The sequence below is a fragment of the Topomyia yanbarensis genome, chromosome 2 (genome assembly GCF_030247195.1).
Source record: "Topomyia yanbarensis strain Yona2022 chromosome 2, ASM3024719v1, whole genome shotgun sequence".
Lineage (NCBI taxonomy): Eukaryota > Metazoa > Arthropoda > Insecta > Diptera > Culicidae > Topomyia > Topomyia yanbarensis.
The window spans coordinates 440526628-440548995 of NC_080671.1; the positions used below are offsets into that span (position 1 = coordinate 440526628).

At 40.0% G+C, this 22368-nt stretch overlaps 1 protein-coding gene across 1 annotated transcript in view; it reads right to left on the minus strand.

The window, feature by feature from the left end:
* LOC131685594 (pair-rule protein odd-paired) overlaps positions 1-22155 on the minus strand; it is a 109011-nt gene extending 86856 nt beyond the window's left edge. The window contains exon 1 of the mRNA XM_058969443.1: positions 20668-22155. Within this exon, the coding sequence (XP_058825426.1) occupies positions 20668-21640 (973 nt within the window). The 5' untranslated portion in view covers positions 21641-22155. The remainder of the gene's footprint in view (positions 1-20667) is intronic.
* Between the last annotated feature and the right edge of the window lie 213 nt (positions 22156-22368).

Below are 22368 nucleotides of genomic sequence, written 5' to 3' on the forward strand. Positions count from 1 at the left end.
CTTGCCATAATGGCGGTCTAAATTGTTCAGTTCGTAATACGTTTAATGGCCCTTTTTTGACAATAATCGTTAACGTCAACCGCCCAGTGAGATTAAGTCATCCTACGTTAGTCCAATACGTTGGATGTTTATTCAATGAACGCCCGACATCTTCAACTGGGCGTAGCTGTCAAGCTGGCGTAAACAATTATTGTCAAAAAGGGGCAATTAAACGTATTGCGAACTAAACAATTTAGACCACCATTATGGCATGTAAAAGCTGGATATAGATGTCTGTAATTTGTCTGAAATATCATCATTGAAGATTGAAAACGGACGGCACATTTTCTCGGAGGGCTTTGCAAAATTCAGTTGACGCTAGGTGTTTGAAGGCGACGGACGGAGCATTTTTCCTGAAGACTGCAGATGCAGATCGGTTAACTGAGTAAACGATTTTTTAGGAGAATTCAACCCACTTCTATCATAGATAGATTCGTAGATGTTTTTTAACTGTTTGTTTATTCACCACTAAATATAACTCTTTCCGAAGGTTGAAAACTTGTAAAAAATCACCGAAAACACTTTTTTTGAGTGTCGTTAACTTTCTTGTGAATTCAAGCCACCAATCTTGAGCTGTACATTCGTCGAATCAGTTGATGCCACATGTTTGAATTCATCGGACGAAGCATGTATTCATAAGACTTCATATCAAGACCAATATACTGAGGAAACAATTTTCAGAAACTGTGGTTGGTGAATTCTTGTTTACGGTGCATAATATTACAGTTGAGTTACCAGTCCAAATGCTGTGCACAAGCGAGTGAACCAAATATGCTTTTATGATCTATTTCTGTTAAAAGTTTTTACACATTCGCTTTGCCCTTTGGTATCTGTAGCATCCAGCCGTACATCAGGAAAATACAGGTGGCAGCATTTTTGCTATACTATCGCCTCACTGATCTTTCAATTTATCAAATCTCCCGTAATTTCTTTCTCCTCAACTTTTCACTTTGTGTCGAGCTCTAGGGCCGGGTATAAATGAATTCGCCTGAAAAATACCCATTCCAAAGAACTGACACAGAAATATTCAGACGCGACGGATATCTGGAAAGTGCGTCCAGAGAAATTCGTCTTTGTGACATCCTCTCTAAACTGCTTTAGGAAAAATTAAAAAAGCATTGGGCAGATGACATTACTGACGAGAAGTACTTTATAAAGAACTAACTTGTTAGCATCCCCACCCACAAAGTAGAGATCGACGGCGTGATCAATGACTAGTTTTAAATGCTATTATAGCCGTTTTTGACAAAATATAAAATACAGTGCGCTGCCATTAAAATTCTTTTTTACCGCTGTTGTATTTAGTCAGTCCGTTTTTAATAAAGAACTCCTGTATGTTCTCTTCTTCCAACGTTTCGGTCGTTATTGGACCTTTCTTAAAGAGGTGAGAAACATAAACAGTCAAAAGCATAGCAAATTACCATTGTTGTGCATTCAAAATGCTGTGTACTAAAAAGAAGCTTTTAAATTGATTTTTGAATGCAGATTAACAACAGTTAGGCATACTAAATGCTAGTATGGTGCAAGAATCATGCTATATAATATGAATATGCTGCATATACTAATGCTTGGTGGTTACCTGGGTTAGGAATGATGAAAAGGGTACCTATTGTGGGAAAAGTACACATTTTTAAGGGATTATCAAATATAATAACTATCGGAAGCACTGATACAAAACCTACCCAAATCGCTTCTGATCTTAGTAATTCGCGATCAAACGAGAAGTAGCGCTTTCATGAACATCAAAACTCTCAAGTGGCCAAAATTTCAACCAGAGATTCAACTTAGCGCAGAACTGGGTAGGTTTAGGTTGAGCACCGGTTTGTCTTATTCCGGAACTCCCCCGACACCGAGGATACTTCAATTGTCACGCTATGAAATGGAGAGCTCTTCTCGATCATTTTTATTTCGATTAATAGAAGTTTGAACTTTAAGGGTTCTCCTGGATTCGGCAGAAAATCAAAGAAATATTTGAGAATTTTTAGTGGAAAAATGAAAAGGCATACGAGCTTTTGATCTTTTATTCGTTATTTATCTTAATGTATTATTTAATTTAGTTATTGCGTTGCGTTGCGTAAGCACGGTATACTTCGTAGATTGCAGACTGATGACTCTCATTTCCAGCCAGACTACTTGAGGAGCATTGTTTGGGAATAACAATTGATCCAGTCCAAGCGAGAGCTTCGCCTGAGAGCCACCATTGCGGGCCACGACCATCTTTACCGTAACTTGGGATGAGAAAGGAAGTGTTGATGTGGTACTTACTTAACGGAAGGCCCCGACTCAGTGACACTCCCATAAGTACCACGGATTGGGTAGTGGGTGGGTTGTTAGTCAGGATTCGCTTCAAACAAGCGATGCGACTGAGAATATATTTTCGTGCATGTTTGAATAGTTTATTGACTGTAGGATTCGTAAATCTTCTAGGCGTTTAAGCTCTGGCTAATCGTTTATTGAGATTGTTTCATCAAAAACAACTTGAACTCCGGACAGCCGGCTATCGATAGTGTTGTCGACAATGTAAAATGGACCGTAAACAATGAGTGGCTTGGTGGAATATTCAAAAATTATGTCACACAAAGATTACCCAATACTAACTAACTCTCTGTCATATTACCACGTTATTTTTCCCCTTGGTCTAATACGAATCAAATTATTTTAGTTTTTCCTTCGTTTTGTAGTAGCACTTTTATGCCGCTACTAGCAAAAGTGTTCATGTTCTATGGAATTTACTGTATTCATGGCGCAATCGTGCGTAAAACGGCTGATTGCGTCAAAGCACATGACGTGCTCCCCTTCCATTTATGTCACAATTATTCATATCTTTTCCTCCTAATATCGAGGCAGAATTTTTGAATGATCCTTATTGGTATAATCACAAGCATATTGAGATCCTGTAACTTGAAATTTTCCACCTCGTTCGAGTTAAACGTTCCGATATTACAATGAAGACGCGAAATAGAAAAAATACAAATACTGCGTTCCTAAAAGATATTAACATCATGCACGAATCAAACACCCCCCGTTTCCAAATAGTACGTACTTATTCTTAGCTCAGTATAATTGACTGATGAGTTAATGGACTAAAAGTAAAGCATTAAATATGACCATAAAACATTTGTTCCTCGTGCTGAAATAATTGCCGCAAATTGGTAATTGGATTTGAATTGATCTTGCGAATTGTCAATTCTCCACGCTCATACATAATTCAAAAGTCATTCACTCAGACAAGACCATGCGTATTTCCCACCCGCATTAAAGACCCAGTGGATTCGTTTCCTAGTTGGTCAAATAAACACTAAACAAACAAATACATTAGTTTGTTCAGTCGAAATAAATGTCAGCTCGATTGGCATCAACCGATGGATACTTGTTCTCTTGCAGTGCCATCAAATGAAAGTACATTTAAAATTACATACGACAAAATATGTGCAATTCAAAATATAACGAAATGAAGATTGCTTAATTATTTGCATTTCAAACAGATCGGAAAAAAATAGTTACATAACCAAGGTGGTTCATTTTCAAAGATAGCACTGCTGATGAATCACTGTATAAAAATTGGTGATAAGAGACGCGGACGAAAATAGCTGACCACCGCCTGTATTATTTAATTTAGTTATTTATTATTTAATTTAGTTATTTAAAAAAAGAGGTTTTTTCCAAAATTCAAAATTTCAGCCAGAGATTCAACTTAGCGCAGAACTGAGTAGGGTTAGGTTGGGCACCGGTTTGTGTTATTCCGGAACTCCTCCCGACACCGAGGATACTTCAATTCTCTCGGTATGAAATGGAGTTGTCTTCTCGATCTTTTCTTATTTCGATAAATAGACGTTTGAACTTAAAGAGGACGTCCTCCTGGATTTGGCAGAAAATCAAAGCAATATTTGAGAATTTTTTGTGGAAAAATGAAAAGGCATACGAGCTTTTGATCTTTTAATCGTTTTTTATCGTTATTTAAAAAATAATTTTTTTTTAAATTCAAAATGGCGTTTTACTGTTTTTCTTCTAATGTCAACAATAGGTCTTGTTCTATTGATCTGATTTCCTTTAATTAGTTACGGAATTTGCGTTTCGACTTCGTCTCATCAGTATCCGACACTAACTTAGTGACAGGATTTTTTACCAAAATTGTTATCCACTAAGGATAAAATAAACGTTTCTCAATCTGCAGTCTGTCGTCGAAGTTGCGTGCCTTAAGTTTTTCTAAACCCGCTGTGAAGGTGAACGCGAAGTCCATTCGCATACAAATATTCATACAAAAATCCGATAAAGCTACAAGAAAATAAAAATATATTACAGCTTCCATCGATCCCTTACAAAAAATCCGAAAAAAAAATCTTCTTTAATGTAAATGTTTTCATATTCTCCGTTGTTTTAATAAATGTCACAGAGGAATATGTTCGCGGTTCATATTTTCCTTAATGACAGCAAGAGTAAACGCTACGATGAACGGAATCAATTAGGGGAGTGGTGAATATAAATGTCATCGCTGTTCACGCCAGATAGCAATCCGACAAACTGTAAACTGGCAATTGAACGTGAAATAATTGTTCACGACTGCAGCTGTGAACACGGAAAGAAACTCTACACATATTCACGTTCCTTCGCGGACCGTCGAAAACATGGTTCATTGCCCAGTAAACCCAGCAAACGAAAAGGCGGCTAGGCGGGTAAAACTAGATGCTGGCGATCAGTAGGCTATTGAAACTTTGTTCCGGGCCCGCCTACTACTTTCACAGTAAACTTGCCGTTTACTGTAAAAGTAGTGTAGGTAGGTACACAAATCAATGACAGTACAAATATATTCCACTGACCTGTCAATTTTCGGTTGACTTTTCGATAGCCCCACCAACCCGTAACGGTTACAATGTCTTCCAGCTCGTCAGTTAAGAGAGGCATCTACCTGCTACGGTAAACCACTTCCCGAGAAAATCCACCTCCTCCAGAAACACCGAACCGAACCGAAAAGGTGCGGTAATTATTAAATTATTCATGCCTTGTTCCCAGTAATTACCGTTTTGCCTCTCCAGGTCTCGATTTCAAGGAACCCAACGGATGACGTTTACAGCAGCTTAGGTTGGAACGAACGAAATTTAATTAACGTGTAACATCAATTTTCCCTACTATCGATTTCGTTCGTCTTGGCTTGGTGCGTTCGAGAGAAGATGGATCTTAATTAATTTCTTATTGGTTGAATCGTTTTTCAAGATGCTTCAAAAATTCGTTCCCTCTGCGCGCACGCCTCTGGCTCCGGGGCTAAGAGGTAAGATTGATTGATAAACAAACGATTCCGGTTTGAGCCAACTCACCACGTATAGAAAAAAATAACACACACGAGAAACAGCTCGTTTCGTCGATTCTCAATCGGTGGTGATCCGTCAGTTCGCAGCTCACCAGCCAGCCAGACCCGGGACTGTTTGGGTAGACTAATAACTGTGGGAAAAGGTGATTATTCGGTTAATTGAAAACAAAAACCGAAGCGTAAAGTGGTTCACCACACTAAAGCACACGAAATCACCTGACCTGGCGTGGTGAGTAAATATTTATGCACGCTTTAACCTCCACACCGGATGAAGGTGTAACAATAAAGCGTTCGCCATTAATCAAAGTAAGCTCTGGTGGTGGTGTTATTAAAGCAGCGTAACCGGGTGCTCGGTTTAAAGTTAAACCACAAGGCCGCGACCGGCGAGCGAGGCAGGAATGGCATAAGCGGGTGGAGTATCGATTTTTCCATTACCGGGCCGGTGACACCCCACCCGACACGGCAAACAAAGGCCATCGGATAGACAGAGACACATAAAACAGCACAAGCACAAACCTCAATAAAGCAATTCCAACTCCACCCACAAGTTGTTAGAGTTGTTCTAGAGCTGATGATGCCCGACCGAGACCGGAGCTGGAAGCTCCCGTTTGGCTAGTCGCTGTGGTCCGTCGTAGTGGGCTCCCGTTTTTGTCCTCTGTCAATGACACGCTGCCTGCTCGCATGAAAGCAGAACCACAACCACCCCTGGCAGACAGGCGCAGGCAGACAGAAAACATGGGGCCCAGTGAAAGCAACTCGACCAAACAATTAAATTGAAATCATATAACACAGTTATTCTGCCTCTTGTGTGCGGGATGGTTGGTCAGGGGTTTCCCCCTTTGTCAAGTGGTACAGTGAGTCCTGAACTGGGCCAAACCTGACAACGTTTCTGTGCGTAAATTGAACTGTCAATTAGAGCGGAGGCAGACGAAGGTTCGCCTACGCGAGACGAAACGTTGATATCATGGCCTTCTATGACGGTTCACCAACTAGAAGTGAATAAATGCGCTCCCGTGTCACAAGATGTCACCAGCATCGTACACGTCCGGCGAAAAAAAAAATGCTCAGCATCGAAACAGTTCATGAACTGAACTATAAAACTGCAATAATCCCTGGCAAGTTCGCTGGCACAATTCCCGACCGCAAACGGAACGACGCAAAAAATGTCCAACAGGCGGAAAATTTAATGAAAACTTTATCTCACCACAAACACTTTAAAAAGGCCAACAGACCAACATCCGAACGCAGCCGACAAAAGCGGTGACGACCAACAACCGACCGACAACGAGACCGTCGTGGTGGCATAGTTTTTCCAACCAGAGTGGGAAATGTCATCGGTGGTGTAGCCAAGTGTAAACAATGCACGGCAAGGGGGCAAACAATGTGTGTGTGCCCTTTTTGCGGTTTCGCCTTTTTTGCATTGCATCAACCAGCCAACCAGCCTGGGTCTGGGTGTGTGGTGGGTACGAAAAATGGGCGAAAACTTTCCGTTACCCAACGCACACACACACACACACCCATCATGGCCATGGCTGCTGAGGGACGGCGACGTTTTTATTGAATTAGTTTTGGCTCCGACGACGGGGGGCGCCCCCGGTCGGTTGTTTGACGAAGTTGTCAAAAATTTTCCCACGTTCATCATTTCATCGCCACCGCGCGTGGAAAAGGGGAGTAGATCGAATATCATCACATTGAAAAAAAAAAAAAAACATCTTGATTTACCTTCGAAGCGAGAATCCACCGGCACAGCCCTCCAGGTTGAAGGTTGCAATGAAGCTGGAGGAACTGCCGGTAATCTAATTTAGTTGCTAACGTATAATTTGAGAAGTTATTTTCACAGCACGACCCAACCCAGCGCGCTTCGTCGTGTGTTTTTCGCAATTCTCTTCGCTTCTTTTGTTTCAATCGCTGGCCCGAACGCAGAGGGATCCTCCATGCCCTAAGGCTATTTACACAACACACAGTACGCGGTCGAGCCTTCTCCTGTACCGAAGAAACTCGTTCTTTTTTTTCGGGTAAGGAAAAACCCATCCATCCAACCGAGTGGAGTGTTATAACTACATAATAATAACCTCACTATTATGTATAATTTAACCGCCTACTTATCACGCCCTCTTTTTCAAATTGATTTCATATTAGTGCAACATCGCTCCGATCAGAGCAGGCCGAGATCGGGATGCAACATCGGCCGCACATGTGGTGAATATATTCCCTGATCTGTCAGTCGTACGGTTCTGTGCCGACACGATAGTCTACAACATGGTGAATAACAAACCGCTCGATTAACGAGAGTCCGCTCAATGAATGTTTATGACGCGTGGTGCGGAGTAAAGATTTATCGATCCACCTTACAGACGGCTAGTCATCGTGCGATCGCGACAACGCCGACGACGACGACGACGAGAACGGCAAAGCGTAAAACGTTGAAAATTATCCCAACAATAAATATTTGACAAGATATTAATTTGTTTATGACAGGCCTCCAATGGTAAACCGGCTGTAAACTGGGATTGAATTTCAGCTTGTTGAATCGTACAAACATTTTCGTCGCCGTTCGTCATCTGCTCGGCCCCAATCCGGTCACCACGCAGGCACACACACGCACACCCCGGTTCGGTATCTGGACCGTATCGATTTTCCGTCAACCGGTCGTCGGAACGCGTACCGTATTTCTGTGTGTGTGGTGTTTAATCTGCTGAAATCATTTAATCGTATATATTCTCGCTCATTTGTCACAATAAATGGGATTGATGTGTTGCTTTTGCACAATCGTAATGAGGTGAGCAAAGCCCTCGCCCTCACAACTGTCAAAAACGGTGTGGTGAATTCACGCGCGTATCGTTAAAATGCGTAGATCAAATTTCACAAAATTAAAAGCCGTTTGTTTGCTTCTGTGTTTGATTTTTTATCGATCAACTGTCATGTCAGCTACCAGCTACCAAATCGAAATCCTTTTGTTTTTATCTTAATCGGTGCCATGTCAACCAATTAGACTTCTTGTTTTTTTTTTTTCGTTGTCGGTGACTCCCTTAAACCGTTTGAGTGGCCGAGGCCTCCCGGTTCGCCAGGGCCGAGGACCAAAAGTCGAGTGTCAAATGATTTGAAAACAACCACTTAAGATAAGATTTTGTTTTTTTTCTGCCTCATTCGGTGTCTGGCTCTGTTCCTTGTGTTTCCACTTGATGCCCATTCAACGGTGGCCTGGAAGTGACTCTTACGGGGTTCTACGGGATTTTTTTTTCTTTTGTTTTACGCTATCGGTTTTTTTTCTTCTACTTTCAAACTCGGGGATCACATGTCAGACTACAGCGCGTCATGGCACACTTTGACGAGTAATTTGAGTGGACGCATTCAGTGAACTGGCGAAGTGACGCTCTGTGGTAAAACAAGGAGGCTGTAAATTTCCACTTCAGTTGATGGGAAAATTTGTTTGTGCTAGGAATTCCGTCACGGTCATAGTAAAAAAACGAATAAATTACGCTTCCGAAAGTGTGATTCATTGTTTCTGGATTCGTTGGACGATTTCTTTCCCGTTTTCCCTTTCGCAATATTGTTCTCTTTATCATCATTAAAAATCTATCATCACCACTCACTGCTCCGAATAATATCTGCGGAAAGGAAAATCTATTTTTCCATTTGTCCCCCTCCCCGTTTCCACTTCCAACTCCCACTCCTTGTAGCGATGATCGTTTCTTTTCTCTGTTATCGATTCCCTCCCGATCACAGCAAAGGGAAGGGAAACAATGGCTACCCCTACAGTTTGATTGGGGGAGTGAAAAGAAAGATGAAAAAATACGGAAACGTTTTCTTCATCTTTGCAGGGGCAGAAAAACTTTCTCCAACGGTGGGGGTGACATCCCGACAAAAACATTCCGAAATCTGGATGAAAAATGACCAGCCGGATAAAGTTTTCATAATCTGGTGAAGGGGGAAACGGAATCTAGGTCGGGGTTTACCATGGCAGAATTGTCAGCAGGGTTGCCATGTTTGCAATATTCCGTTTTGTGTATGATGAAATATCGAACCTTACTTAAGGCACTGTTGAGCAATGTGTCAGTGTCACGTATTACTATCACCAGAGTTAAAAATATTCAAATTCATTGAATGAAAATTGATCATATTCAGCCGCATTCATTTTCAATATTCAGTGACGCAGCTGAAAACGTCAAACGAACAAACCGCCCATTCATCCATGCAGATTTTCATTCGTCTCCGATTATTACACGAAGCGACCGTGCAGCAACGAATCAAACGCATCAAAGTAGGCCCTGGCACAATGTAAGTAATGATGATTGTTTTTTCATATGCTTTACCGGCATTTGAAAACATTTTCCTAGATAATTAGTGAGATGAATATATTGTACGATTATCAACTGAAAGAATAAGGATGGATATTTGAATGAATATCTTTTCTATTCACCGCGAGTCGCGTCAGGTTCATTTTCAGCCGTCAAAAAAGGGCTTCGATTATTTTTAACTCTGACTATCACACCAAAATTTTGGGATGAACATTCAGCAAATGAAAATGCTGAAAGCCCGGTAAGTTAATTACAACCGTTTGACAGATTCTTTTTGCTAAAAACTCATCCATTGCTGGATTACTGCAAAGTCGGCGATTGTGCTGTCAATTTGACAACTATATTGAAGAAATTTCAGTAATAATAATCTGTCAAAAAGGTTGAAATTAAATTGCTGAGCTTTCGGAATTTTCATTTGCTAAACATTCACCCCAAAATTTTGGTTTGTATACTATTCTTCTTGAGTATACTAGTTCATTGCAAAAACTTGATTCTTTTGTCCGGTGCTACAAATCCCTTGCCAGATCAGATGTTTCTGGTTCAATTATTAGCGAAATAGAAACATCCTCACGACTCGTGGGCACACACATAGTTTGTCCTAAATCCATTTTCCACTACTCGGGATTTTGCTAGTACAATCTTCTACAATCTTCGAGCACGTCTTTTAGCTACCAGGTTAGCGTCCGATTTGGTTGCATGACAAGAGTGGCCATTGGAGGCATGGCTTCAATTTAAATTAAACCAGAAGCCAGCTTTATTTGCTGATCTTCTCCGTGCTAGGAGATCTGGTTATGAGGAAAACAAATCAATCAACGATTATTTTTGATTTTGATTCAATATATCGTTTGGAAATTGCATTTTAGGATTGTTAATTCTTAATCGCCTTATTTCTGGTACACTGATTCATTGTAGGCTGATGTTTATCATAATTATTCGAATTTTAGATTTTCCGATATCATGTGCCATTGATCACTGTGCTTCTGGATGAAGTACTCAACTTGAACCACAATGTCATGGAGGTCAAAAAAAAATCTGGCTGTCGAAGCTTTGCTTGCTAAACCCTAGGACACACTTTTTTGGAAATGTACAATTCGGGATATCTGAGTTCCCACGATTCCACGTTTTACTTATTTTCACCTAATTCATTCACGCTGAAATGTTCAAACTTGTACTTCTGTAATGAACAGCAATTTTTGGAAAATAAATCCTGCTGCTATCATTCCTTAACTGATACATACTTCAGTTCTATTAATTTCCACTTTAGAAGATTAATTAAGAATTAATTTCTATTAATTTTCACATTGATTTCATTTACGCTCTTATTGTTTATAAAGAAGAACGCTTGATTTTTGTTAAAAAAAAATAATCAAGTTAGTAGTTGGGATCATTGTTTGTCATTTAAATGTCAAAAATTATTAAAAACAACATTAAAGTTTTTTCCAACAAATGCGGTTTCTGTTGGCTCAGGGTTGCCAGTGATTGCTTTTGCTCACGCAAAGAAACAAAGTGTACACAATTTCGTTATCGTGGAAACCAACGAAACGAATCAAATTAGACGAGTTTGGACGCATCATCCGTTTAAAACTCTGAAAATTGGCAAACAGATTTCCACTGAGAAGTGATATGTAAAAATTCTACCATAGTACTGCGAGAGTAGTTTTGATCGAAACAAAATAGCTGGATTGATGCGCTCCAAATATTCTAGGAAAAAGATGATTCCGACATCGTTAGTGGCAACCTCGTCAGCCGACTACATTGCTATCGGTAAAGAACAAGTATCTCAAGAAACCAAAATAGTGTTATTTTGTTTTGTTAAGTTCAGGCAAAATGTTTCCAATTTTTGAGGAGTAATGCGAACTTTGATTTTAACTTAAAAACATAGAAACTACGGTTAGCCTTCTAGAAGACACTCCTAAAAAGGCGCGCTAAAAATGATATTTGTTTCTCTTTACTTTACTTTCAGAAGTTTTAAGCTGGTTAGAATACACAAATAGAACTTATATGATTTATCAAGATGCTAAAAACACTTTTGAGTTTTAAAATGTTTCTAGATTACACAAATCAACTTTTGTGAACTTTTATTTTTCGTACAGTGAACAAATAAAACGTATTTTAAATTTTTTGAGCTGGTAAAAGTACACAAATGAAGCTGTTAAACGAAATATGTTTAAACTTTCGAATCGCTATGAGTACATTAGCGGGATTTCTTTTGTAGTTTTAAGTTGCAAAGAGTACACGAGCGGAACTCGTGTGCAATTCTTACCTCGAAATTGCTAAGTGTTCTATTCAGATATTTTTGATCAACCGTGTTCGCACTGAGCACATTTTTGTGGACTTGATATTGTTAAAAGTTTTGGAGTACTTTAGGAAAACCAAGAGTTTGTTGAACTTTAGATGAACTAATGATAAACTTAAAATCTTTGATCCATAAAGAGCACAACCCCCTCAATTTTCAAGGTGCAAAAAGCACTCCAAATGAGGATAACAAAACGGAATTCATGAGAATTTCCAAGTTACTCAAAGTTTACAAATGGACCCCTTTTTTCGAAGTTTTTTACAGTACACAAACGGAACGTGTTTTGAATTTTCAAGTTGCCAAGAGTAGGCAATTGTGTGAACATCATGCTTTTAGATGTTGGGAATTCAAAGTGGAACGTCTTCTGAGCTACCTCAACGTTACGAGTCCCCAATGGAACCTCCACTTATTTTAAGTTGCTAGGGGCAGGAACAGCGTAGTTGGTAAATCGGTTGCCTTGTACGCAACTCACCTGAGTTCGCTTCCCAACCCCGCACATAGAGTTAGAGATTTATCTGCAGAGATTTTTTGAACCTTAAAAAAGAAGTGATTTAAAACATCTTTAACCGCAGTAACAAAAGCTGCTAGAATTTCTCTGTATACTTCAAAGTTACCTGGGAACTTTAAATAAATTATTTTGGACTGGAAACTTCATTGCAACTACGGGCAGTTTACCTAAGCTAAGCTAAGAACGGGTTTGTTTTGCCCAGATTTGACATGAGTTCGAATTTTTTTTAAGGATTTCGCTCGGCTTACGAATTTAGAAGTCACTAAACGAAGATTTTACATTTAGTGGTATAGTCCTACGTCTACAGTTCGTGCAACCCCATAGGGCTGCCCCTTGTAGTTTTTAGTTTTAACTGAGTTCCGTTTTTTTGTCAAAGTGTAAGTCAGGGTTTTAAGCCCAAAATTTGTTCCGGCAATAGGAAGACGAAAGAATGGATGGGGTCGAAGGTTACGACAATAACTGTAGAAGATCGGGGCAGTCGATTCGTGGTTGATGTAAATCGGTTATAAAAGTTGCTTTTGAAACATCCTGACGAACGGATAGAAGATCAGGATCGATGAGTCTGTATCGATCAGGATAGGCCAGGAGATTAGCGGGTATCTCCATGGATGTCGCCGACCCAGTGAGCAAATTTTCTGGCAGAGACCGCTCTCCTAGATTTCTGTAAGTCTTGGTTTGGCAGCCCTGTCAGATTTCTGCGCGTATCCTGTCGGGTTAGTTGAGCTAGGGCGAACTCGGTTTCGCACACGTTTTGTGGCAAATTTTGACAGGAACCGAGCAAAACCCTGGCATAACTCGGACATAAACTATGCAAAGATCCTGGCAATTCCTACCTGGTAGAATTTAGCACGAATCGAGCGAAACATCTGACAAAGATGTGGCAGAAAGCGTGCAGAGATCTTGGCCGTACATTTCTGGCTGGATTCAGGATAAAAGTGAGCAGCTTTTAAGTTGGTTTAACCGCTTCTGTCAGAAACGGTTGTTGCATTTGAGCGAATTCGTTACCAGAATTCTCACACATATCGCGCAAAACGCTCGCAGAAACTCTGCCAGCATCAATTTCGCTTTGCTCAGCTTTTGCTAACTTTCTGCTTGCCACGCTGACCGGGGAAGTGCGAATCGGACAAATTGGACATCGTCGATGCCTTGAATGTCGTTTTGGTAATAATCTACCCAAACAACAGAACCATAGCACGATGTAGCGTCATTAACCAGTGTACATCGACGAATTCCGTTGCAACACAAAAAATAAATCGTAAAAGTTTGGAAGCTTCGAAAATGTTGTATGCTGTGTGTTTTTGAAATCAAGTTTGGAACCTAGCGGAACTCCTAAGTCCTTCACGGACGATTCACGCTGAAGAATAGTCTGAGAAATTTGATCATTAAATGTTTGCGGGTAAAAGCGATGACTGAGTATTTAGAAGCATTTAGTTGCATACTGCTGACATGACACCAATTTATGCATATATCCAACTGACACTGTAAAAATTCAACATCGGTAAATGTTTTAATGAGGTGGAATAGTTTACAAGTTGTTACTATGTTTTAATTGCCGCAAGGTTCTACTGTATCGATTTTGTTGGCTATTTTCGGCAAATTTGAGACTAAGAGAAACGAAAGCAATGAAATTGAAAGACGGATAGGTATTCTAGAGCGAATCAGTTATAAACTTAGAACGGAAAACTAGAACTAGGCAGGCTCATATGGGCATGATCGAAAGGAAATGTGAAGAATTTTTTGCCTTCTGCATAGTAGGAGTTGGGCGTTCCACCCAAGTCTACCGCATGGTCTATGGTAGAACATAACTCATCATCATGTTTTACCGCCGACGCCGGCGTCGGCGGTAAAACATGATGATGAGTTATGTTCTACCATAGACCATGCGGTAGACTTGGGTGGAACGCCCAACTCCTACTATGCAGAAGGCAAAAAATTCTTCACATTTCCTTTCGATCATGCCCATATGAGCCTGCCTAGTTCTAGTTTTCCGTTCTAAGTTTATAACTGATTCGCTCTAGAATACCTATCCGTCTTTCAATTTCATTGCTTTCGTTTCTCTTAGTCTCAAATTTGCCGAAAATAGCCAACAAAATCGATACAGTAGTTTACAAGTTGTCGGCAAATGATAATTTTATACATTCTACCAAGTGGTTCAGGTCGTTGAGATAGAGCAAGAATATAAAAGGTCCAAGATGATTACCCTGAGGAACCTCAGAGCTGACAACAACTGGAGAGATCACGCAGTCTCCGATTTTTACAACCATTCCTCGTCTAGATAGATAGGAGTAAAGCCAATTCAAAAAAGCCGCCATATCCAAGCCTGTTCAGTTTAGAAACTGTTACCTGGTGGTTGATCTTGTCGAAGGCTGCCGAAAATTCGGTGTATATGGCAACAGTTAGTAGTCTGACTTGCAATTAATGGATGATGAAGGATGTGTAGGATATTTAGTTATTAGAAGTTCATCATTTAGACATGAAGCCGTGTTGGGTCTCGAATATGTAATCGGAACAGTTATTTTTGCAAATATACCTTGATTTGTCTGATTACAAATGCCTTTCTCACTAATGTATTCTGTGCAATCAGGTGAAACAGTCCGGATCGGTCGAATATTATACATTCTGGGGAAAGTTATTCCTAGTTTTTGAAACTCAAAGCCTCTTGTCCCGGTTCTCGTTGACATAAGGAATTTAAAAAAGTAAATAAGTATACCATGTAAGTAGTTTAAAGTACTATTTTTCAATATTAAAGTTATTACTGATGTAACTAATTATTTGAAAATAATCTATCATACAAATAGGATCACCTCATAAGAAAGGTTCGATAGCACTTTATGGATAATGCATCTCAATGATTTTGTGATTTTTGGCAAGGTACGCCACATTTTAGATTTTGTCCAATTTTTGTTCGGAAATCTGTCCGTAAAGTGGAACATTTGTTGACATGAAAAATAAAATTGAGATTTACGGCCATGGATCCATTTGTCATGGATTGCAGTTGTGAAATCTTTCAAGATTTTAGTCAAGACAAAATGCTTTACTATGGCAAACTCAGCTATGCATACGGAGTCTACAATGCTGAGTCTATTAAATAATGCAAGCCATATTAGAGATATGTATCTCTATCTGTTTCGTTTGTGACTTGGAACAACGTCTTCCCAAATGTTCTCATGTCCCAATCCAGATCAAACGCTTCCTGCACAACCCTAGGGACTCCTGTGAAGTCCAATATTATTGCTCGGGCAAAGTTCTGTACGTATCACAACCAAGGCAAGTTCTGTGAATAGATATCACACCAAGTAGTATTTGTATCTGACTTAAGTCCAAATATAAAAATTTGATACTTATTATGTTATATGATATTTTCCCCTCATTAAATTTTAAGAAGCTAGTTTACGTACATTAATTTGAATGACCTTTTTTATTTTTTAGACTGGAAAATTCAGCTTGTGCTACCTATTAAAATAGATTGAATTAAGCCGTTATGAACTAGTAGTCTTAGTAAAATGTATTGATCCTGTTAAACTTCAATACTAAGGCAATAGAACCGACGGAAAAAAGGTTGCAGCGACTTGTGACCTTTCAAAAATTGAGCCTTTTAACTCTACATTTTAGAATGATGCACTATGAATATTTTGGATGGTATTGTTAAAAAATTGCTCTACATAAAAGGAAATTTACGTGTTACTAAAACAATATGAGTGATATTTCAGAGAAACTAGAAAAAAAAAATTCTAAATTTTATTTTGATGAAATAATTTTGGGCAACTTTTTTGTCCTAACTGAATAATTCTTGCGACCACTGAAAGCCCTGCGAAGATACTTTTGAAGCAAATTAGTTCACTGCAATCAACACCAGCTCACAAACGAACACCATTTCAACCACTAATCCACCTAATTTTGACCCAATTACCATTGTTATTAACACCACAATAAATGCAGTAAATTAGCCAGCGCTTTCAGCAAAAAGGGTAACTCTAAATAAGAGAAACGGTGACATGTACGTAAGCGGACGTATTACTTGATTATCTGGTGGCCAAGTAGATCTGCCGGATACTGATGAGATGAAACCAAAATGCAATTGTAGGTAATTTTAATCCAAGATGGTGCCTGCTCCTTTGGCAGTAAAACAGAAAAAAGTAAAGGTTGTTTTTGGAGGATAATGAGATGTATGAGATTAATTTGTAGTGCGTGCTTATCGGATGAAATATTCAGAAATAAAAAGTGTGGTTGATTTGAACATAATGAGACTGGCCGGGTAAGAAGGTTTCCCCAAATCGCCGGGTGTAGTGATACTACAGACTAACACACATAACACTATGGGGGAATTCCCTCAAAAAACATCGATCCGACAATTTTCCCAGAACACTAGCTCCACCTTTTATTCACGGTCCCAAACACTCATTAACTGGTGGGTTACCCCTCAGGTTTGGGAACAATTTTTCACTAGTGGTCTATTCCCCATATGCTTGTTCATATGTCAGTGGCGCCATATTTTCAAATGTAGCCACAGTCCCAATTACAAATATATTTAAAATGACCGTTAAAGCGGGCGAAGCTTTGTTTTTGAGTGTTATGTCTGTTAGTTTGTGGTGATACTGAGATATATAATTGGTCTTATGAACCTTTCTGCAAATGTTCGCGGAAACTTCACACCTTGTGATTCAATTCTGAATTTTTTTTTTCATTTTAACCAAGAATTGGCTACTACATTTTAGGGTAAGAAGTCCTCTTCTATTCCAAGCACCCCAGAATTATCCGAAGCGTAAAAATGACTAATCATCGAATCATTTCACGGAATCAACGTACTAATGCTTCGAAGGAGAAAGGGTTTTCTGCAAGCATTTGAACCAATTAGTAAGAGTCAATATTTGGTAGAACTTTTCTGAGCGACTAATTTTAATATGAAAGTTCTTACCTCCGTGCCACTGTCACCGACGACAGAAACTTAACCCTTTCAGGCCTAACTTTTTTTCTGGTACATATAGAGATCCAAAACTATTTTCGATTGAAAGTGGTGGGGCCAAGAAACCCGAAAAACCTTCTGTCTGTCTGAGATACGCGTTTTCCTCGCAATGCTAGAGGAGCTTCTCCACGAATATTTAATATTTTTCAAAAAAATTACATTTTTCATCGCCAACGTAAACTATCCCTGGCAACTCGGCTCCATCGGAGTCCAATTGGACTAATTGCAATAACTTCAGTTCCAGAGCTGATCCTTGTAACTGTTAATGCTCTAATGAAAGAGAATAGTCACATTTATTAGCCTTATTTGTTTTTGTGAGCAAATATTGCCTCAATCAAAAGTTATAGCTGTTTAAAAATGTTTGTTGTCAACAAAAAACATGGGCATGAAGGACCTCCTTATCAGTGGCTCATAATAAAGGTGGGTTTTGAGGATTTTATTTAACATGAAAACAACAAGAGAAACAAATTATCTTTTGCGTATTTTTGAACAGTTTTCTACAAACTCAACGGGCAACTTAAAATACGTGCACGAATCAGCCCATAGTTTTTACCTGAAACAAAAATGTGAAATACTTCCTTATTCGGAAGACTTTTTTGCGCAGGATAGACTATTATGGTGATTGAAAGTTGAAGTTTTAACTATTTAAGCCATTTTTTAATAAATTATTCGATGTGTTGGCTTTTTAGCAGTACAGGAATGAAATGTTAATCAGTTTTACTCTGAAACTTTGGAAGAATATTCTCGAATAATAATTCTAACGATTGAAGCAAAAAAATGATTTTTTGAAGCTGACTGATAAGGAGACCTTCTTAAGGACATTATAAAAACGAGCCACAACATAGCTTCTATGCCACACACACCCCTCTCTCTTTCCTAACCACGTATCTGACATGTGAAAATATAAAAATACTTTTTTCAACACACTAACCTTGCGGAGTGCCACGAAACTGCTACTTGAGGAAGCTAGAACATTTTCCTATACAATCAACCCGAGTTTTTGACGAAATGCTTTCTGTAGTCCTTATTTTGTGCGAAAATATCACCCTTCTTCACTTGGGGTTTCTTTTCGAAACACTCTTATTTTTCTTCTGCTCATTTTAATCGCACTTTTTCAAATGCACTTTAATCACACACCACTTAAAAAAAGCCGCGAAACTTTAATCGTTTACTAACAAAACTTTAAATTTTCTGCCACTTGTGCGTTTTTAATTTTCACTTAGAATTTCATTTTTCTCAATGTAAACAAGCTAGTCGGTGCCTAGCAACAAGCGTGTGTTCCACATAGTGCGTGCGTTCCTTAGGAACAAGTTTCAAAATTTGATTCAAAATGTACATCAATTGGAAACCAAAGCTAATGATCACAATACGGTACGATTTGAGAAAATAATTAAACTCATTTAAACCTTCGGAACGGGTTGCCAAATTCTAATATTGAAATCGTAATAAAAGGAGTGTTGTCGTTTTGACTGGTTTTATCTTCTCTTTCTATTCTGTTCGGTGAAAACTAATAAGGACGGACATATCTTGAAAAAAAAAGGCAGACAAACTGCGAACCTTTCACTCCATTATGAAAAAACTAGCAACACTCCCAATGAAAGGTTGATTGGTTCAGTTGGCTTAAGAATTGACAGTTTTCCTTGCTCAATCTTTACATATCTCTTCCTTTGAGGATAACTAATAAAAACTACAAAGCATAACTAGGAATTTAACCAAAAACATTTTTGACATTCCTTACAATGTCATGTTGCCCAAAAAAAATTCCCCGTCGGGTAAAATTGAATGCCGATAAGAGAACGTTTAATTTTGTTCCAGTCCTTACTTCAGAAGCCATGGTTCTTCGGACTTCGATTATTCATCTGAAAATTACGGACCCGAATGACAACATTTAAAGCGTCTAATGACAAAAATTTAAGATATAGGGGAACAGTTTCCTAATTCATCTTAGCACATCTATTCAACCCATCCATTTGAGCACATTAGTCAGAGCAGCGTCTTCTATCCCTGTTCGACGCATTAGCTTAAATGGAAGGATGAATAAGGGTGTATTGTACCCGCCTTTACACTTCGCTCAAATGCGAGTATTTTACATTTTCCAGGCCACATTGTTAACTGTTTTACTTTCTTAGGAACAAAGTTGTTGAAACCTATTTAAGCGCAATCCAGTCACAGTTGTCCACGTTATCAACGAAATAGTGAGACATCGTGACTAATGAGATACATAAAGGCACACCTACCTTACTACGTTAATTTAATTAAGGAGGCTCCTAAAAATGCCAACAATTTTAATTTTGGCGACTTTGGGAGATGTTTTGGGTGATTTAAGGAGCAATAGACAAAGCTGTGCAAATCAAACATTTTTAGAAATCCGAAAAGCTGTTTTTCTACACCGTTTGGTAAAGCTTTATTAAACCAATCCGGGTTTTCATAATACTGTAGAAGTTTTTTATATAGTTTAAATTAAAATTAAAATTGCGTTGGTATCGAGCTGTTTTGACTTTTAAATTTGAAGTTTCCACGAAGAATTTGAAGGCAACAAATAGAGAGCGGCCGTGTAAAAATATGAGATCTCAGTGTGCGTGTTTCAAACGTCAGATGTCTCCATACTGCACTGATACTGCTACTGATTCCTGAACGTGAAATCCAGTGATTACTTGGATTGCAATTATCCCAGACGAAAAGCGCAAGCTGATGGTTAACGGGAGCATTTTGCTGGTTCGGTAAATAGCTCTATCACTCAAGGGCCAACGAGGGGCTACTGGAATGCATCTTTCAGTTCATAGAAATTTAAAAAAATGCACTTGCACTATATATAAAATTCTTGCAAGGCGATTGTTAAAAAATTGTTGATAACCGACGGGGAAATTCCCTTAATCGAACCAGGCTAAGTGATATATATCGCAACCAAAATCTTGGTGCATCGATTGAAGACAAACTTGACGAAATTCAATCCAAAAATTAGTAACAGACCCTAGACTTCAGCCCCTAGCACATATTATTTGCCACCAACCAAGTTTGTTTTGCCCAAAACAGTACCACTCACTTCACAGAACCGACGGAAGGTCACAAGAGCTCATTGTTCGTGATTTTCTTCTCGGAAGGACAACCTTTGCTGTCGGGTTTCTCGTCGACATGAATGAGAGTCTCCTTGTCTCTCTCACTCTTTTTAGGACCTTCAACTACACTGCCTTAACTCGGTTGCGTACTTGATCGAGTCAAACAATTAAAACTTAAATAGGTGCCAAAAAAAAAACTTACCGGTATGCGTCCGCTTGTGGATCTTCAGGTTTTCCGATCGGGCAAACACCTTCCCGCAGGCCGGGAACGGACACGGGAACGGTTTCTCCCCGGTGTGCACCCGGATGTGGTTGACCAGTTTGTACTTGGCCTTGAAGGGGCGCCCGTTGCGGGTACAACCGAGCCAGAAGCAGGCATGGGTGGTACACTCGGGACCGCCCACGTGGTCCACCGTCAGATGGGTTACGATTTCCTGCATCGAGTGGAAAATCTTGTTGCACGTTTTGCGGCTACCGTCTGCGACGGCAGCGGCGGCCACCGCACTCAGTGCGGTAAGGCCCAACCCCAGATGATGCGGGGGAAGTTCCGGTTCAACCCAGAGGCATTGCATTTCCTGCTTGATCGACGGGGGATGACGCATGTAGCGGAAGAATGCCCCCGAGGTTCCCGGGTTCACCGGGAGGTTCGCTAGGTGCTGATGATGTACCGAGGGATAGTTGCTCTGATGATAGGGATGTGCGTATTCCGCTGACAGACCCATTCGCATCTGATGCGGATGGAAGTGGTGATTACTCAGCGACGAAGCCGAATGATGATTGAGGTTGTCGTGAACGGCGGGATGGGCATGATGGAACAACGAAGTAGGATCGCCACTAGCACTGGCAGCGGAGGAACTAAAGTAGTCATTGTCACGCTTCAACGCGAGGAAGTCCCTCGAGTGATACGGTGCCATGTGGCTCATGTGCGAAGGCGGTGATAAATGATGAGCGTTGTAAGTACTGCTTGCGTTCGCCGATGATTGATAGAAGGATTGCGATGACAGCATGTCACTTGGCGTGTTGGAACTTCCCACCGATGGGGGCAACATGCTACCGGTGCTGGCCGTGTCCACGTCACTCTGCTCCAGATGATCCGGAGACATCTTAATCCCGAACGTAGCCAAGTGAGAGTGATGTGCCGTCGAACCCGTGTCCATGAAAGCATTCATCATCATCTTGGAACGGAAGGATAGCTGAAACTGTGCTCTCACAAAAAAACAACCAATCACCGTTCTTCACTAAACTAATTCACTTGCGGTAGTCACTATCAAATCGTATTCAAATCATTTGTCTTCTTTAGAAACTGTGATCTGTCACTGCTTTTCACTTTCACCATAAAATCTCCAAACCAAGCGATTTATTAGTAATTTTCACCACGCGACACAAACGTTTCAGTTCACGAACGCACGAAACCTTTCGGTTCTTCTTCTTTTTTCCGTTTTTTTTCTTCACGCTGTGCGATCTCACCTTGTGATATCTCGCTGTTGCAATTGCACATTGACACTCACTCCTCAAAACGACCCGGGGCTCGTCGGTACTGGGCTCGATGGCTTGTCTTAATGCCGAAGCGCGCTGTGAGAGCCACAGCAGTATGGTGTTTACAATACGACGCACGCAGCGGGACTAAACTCTAAAATTCTATCAAGATTTGACCTCACTACAGGAATCCCCGTATCCTATTGAGCGAACGAGCGTTGGTAGCGTACTGACTCGAACGCTAGCAAGAGCAGGAGAGCCAACGGCCAACATCCAAGCAAGCACTGCCACTGCCACTGCTGAAGCGATAAACGGTGGGAAGGTGAAACCACGCCTCCTACCGCTTTACACGCTTGATTGGGTTTCGCTACGTAATGTGACACAGCAGTTGTCTCACTCTGTCTCCCGTTCAAAGAAATTACTCTCT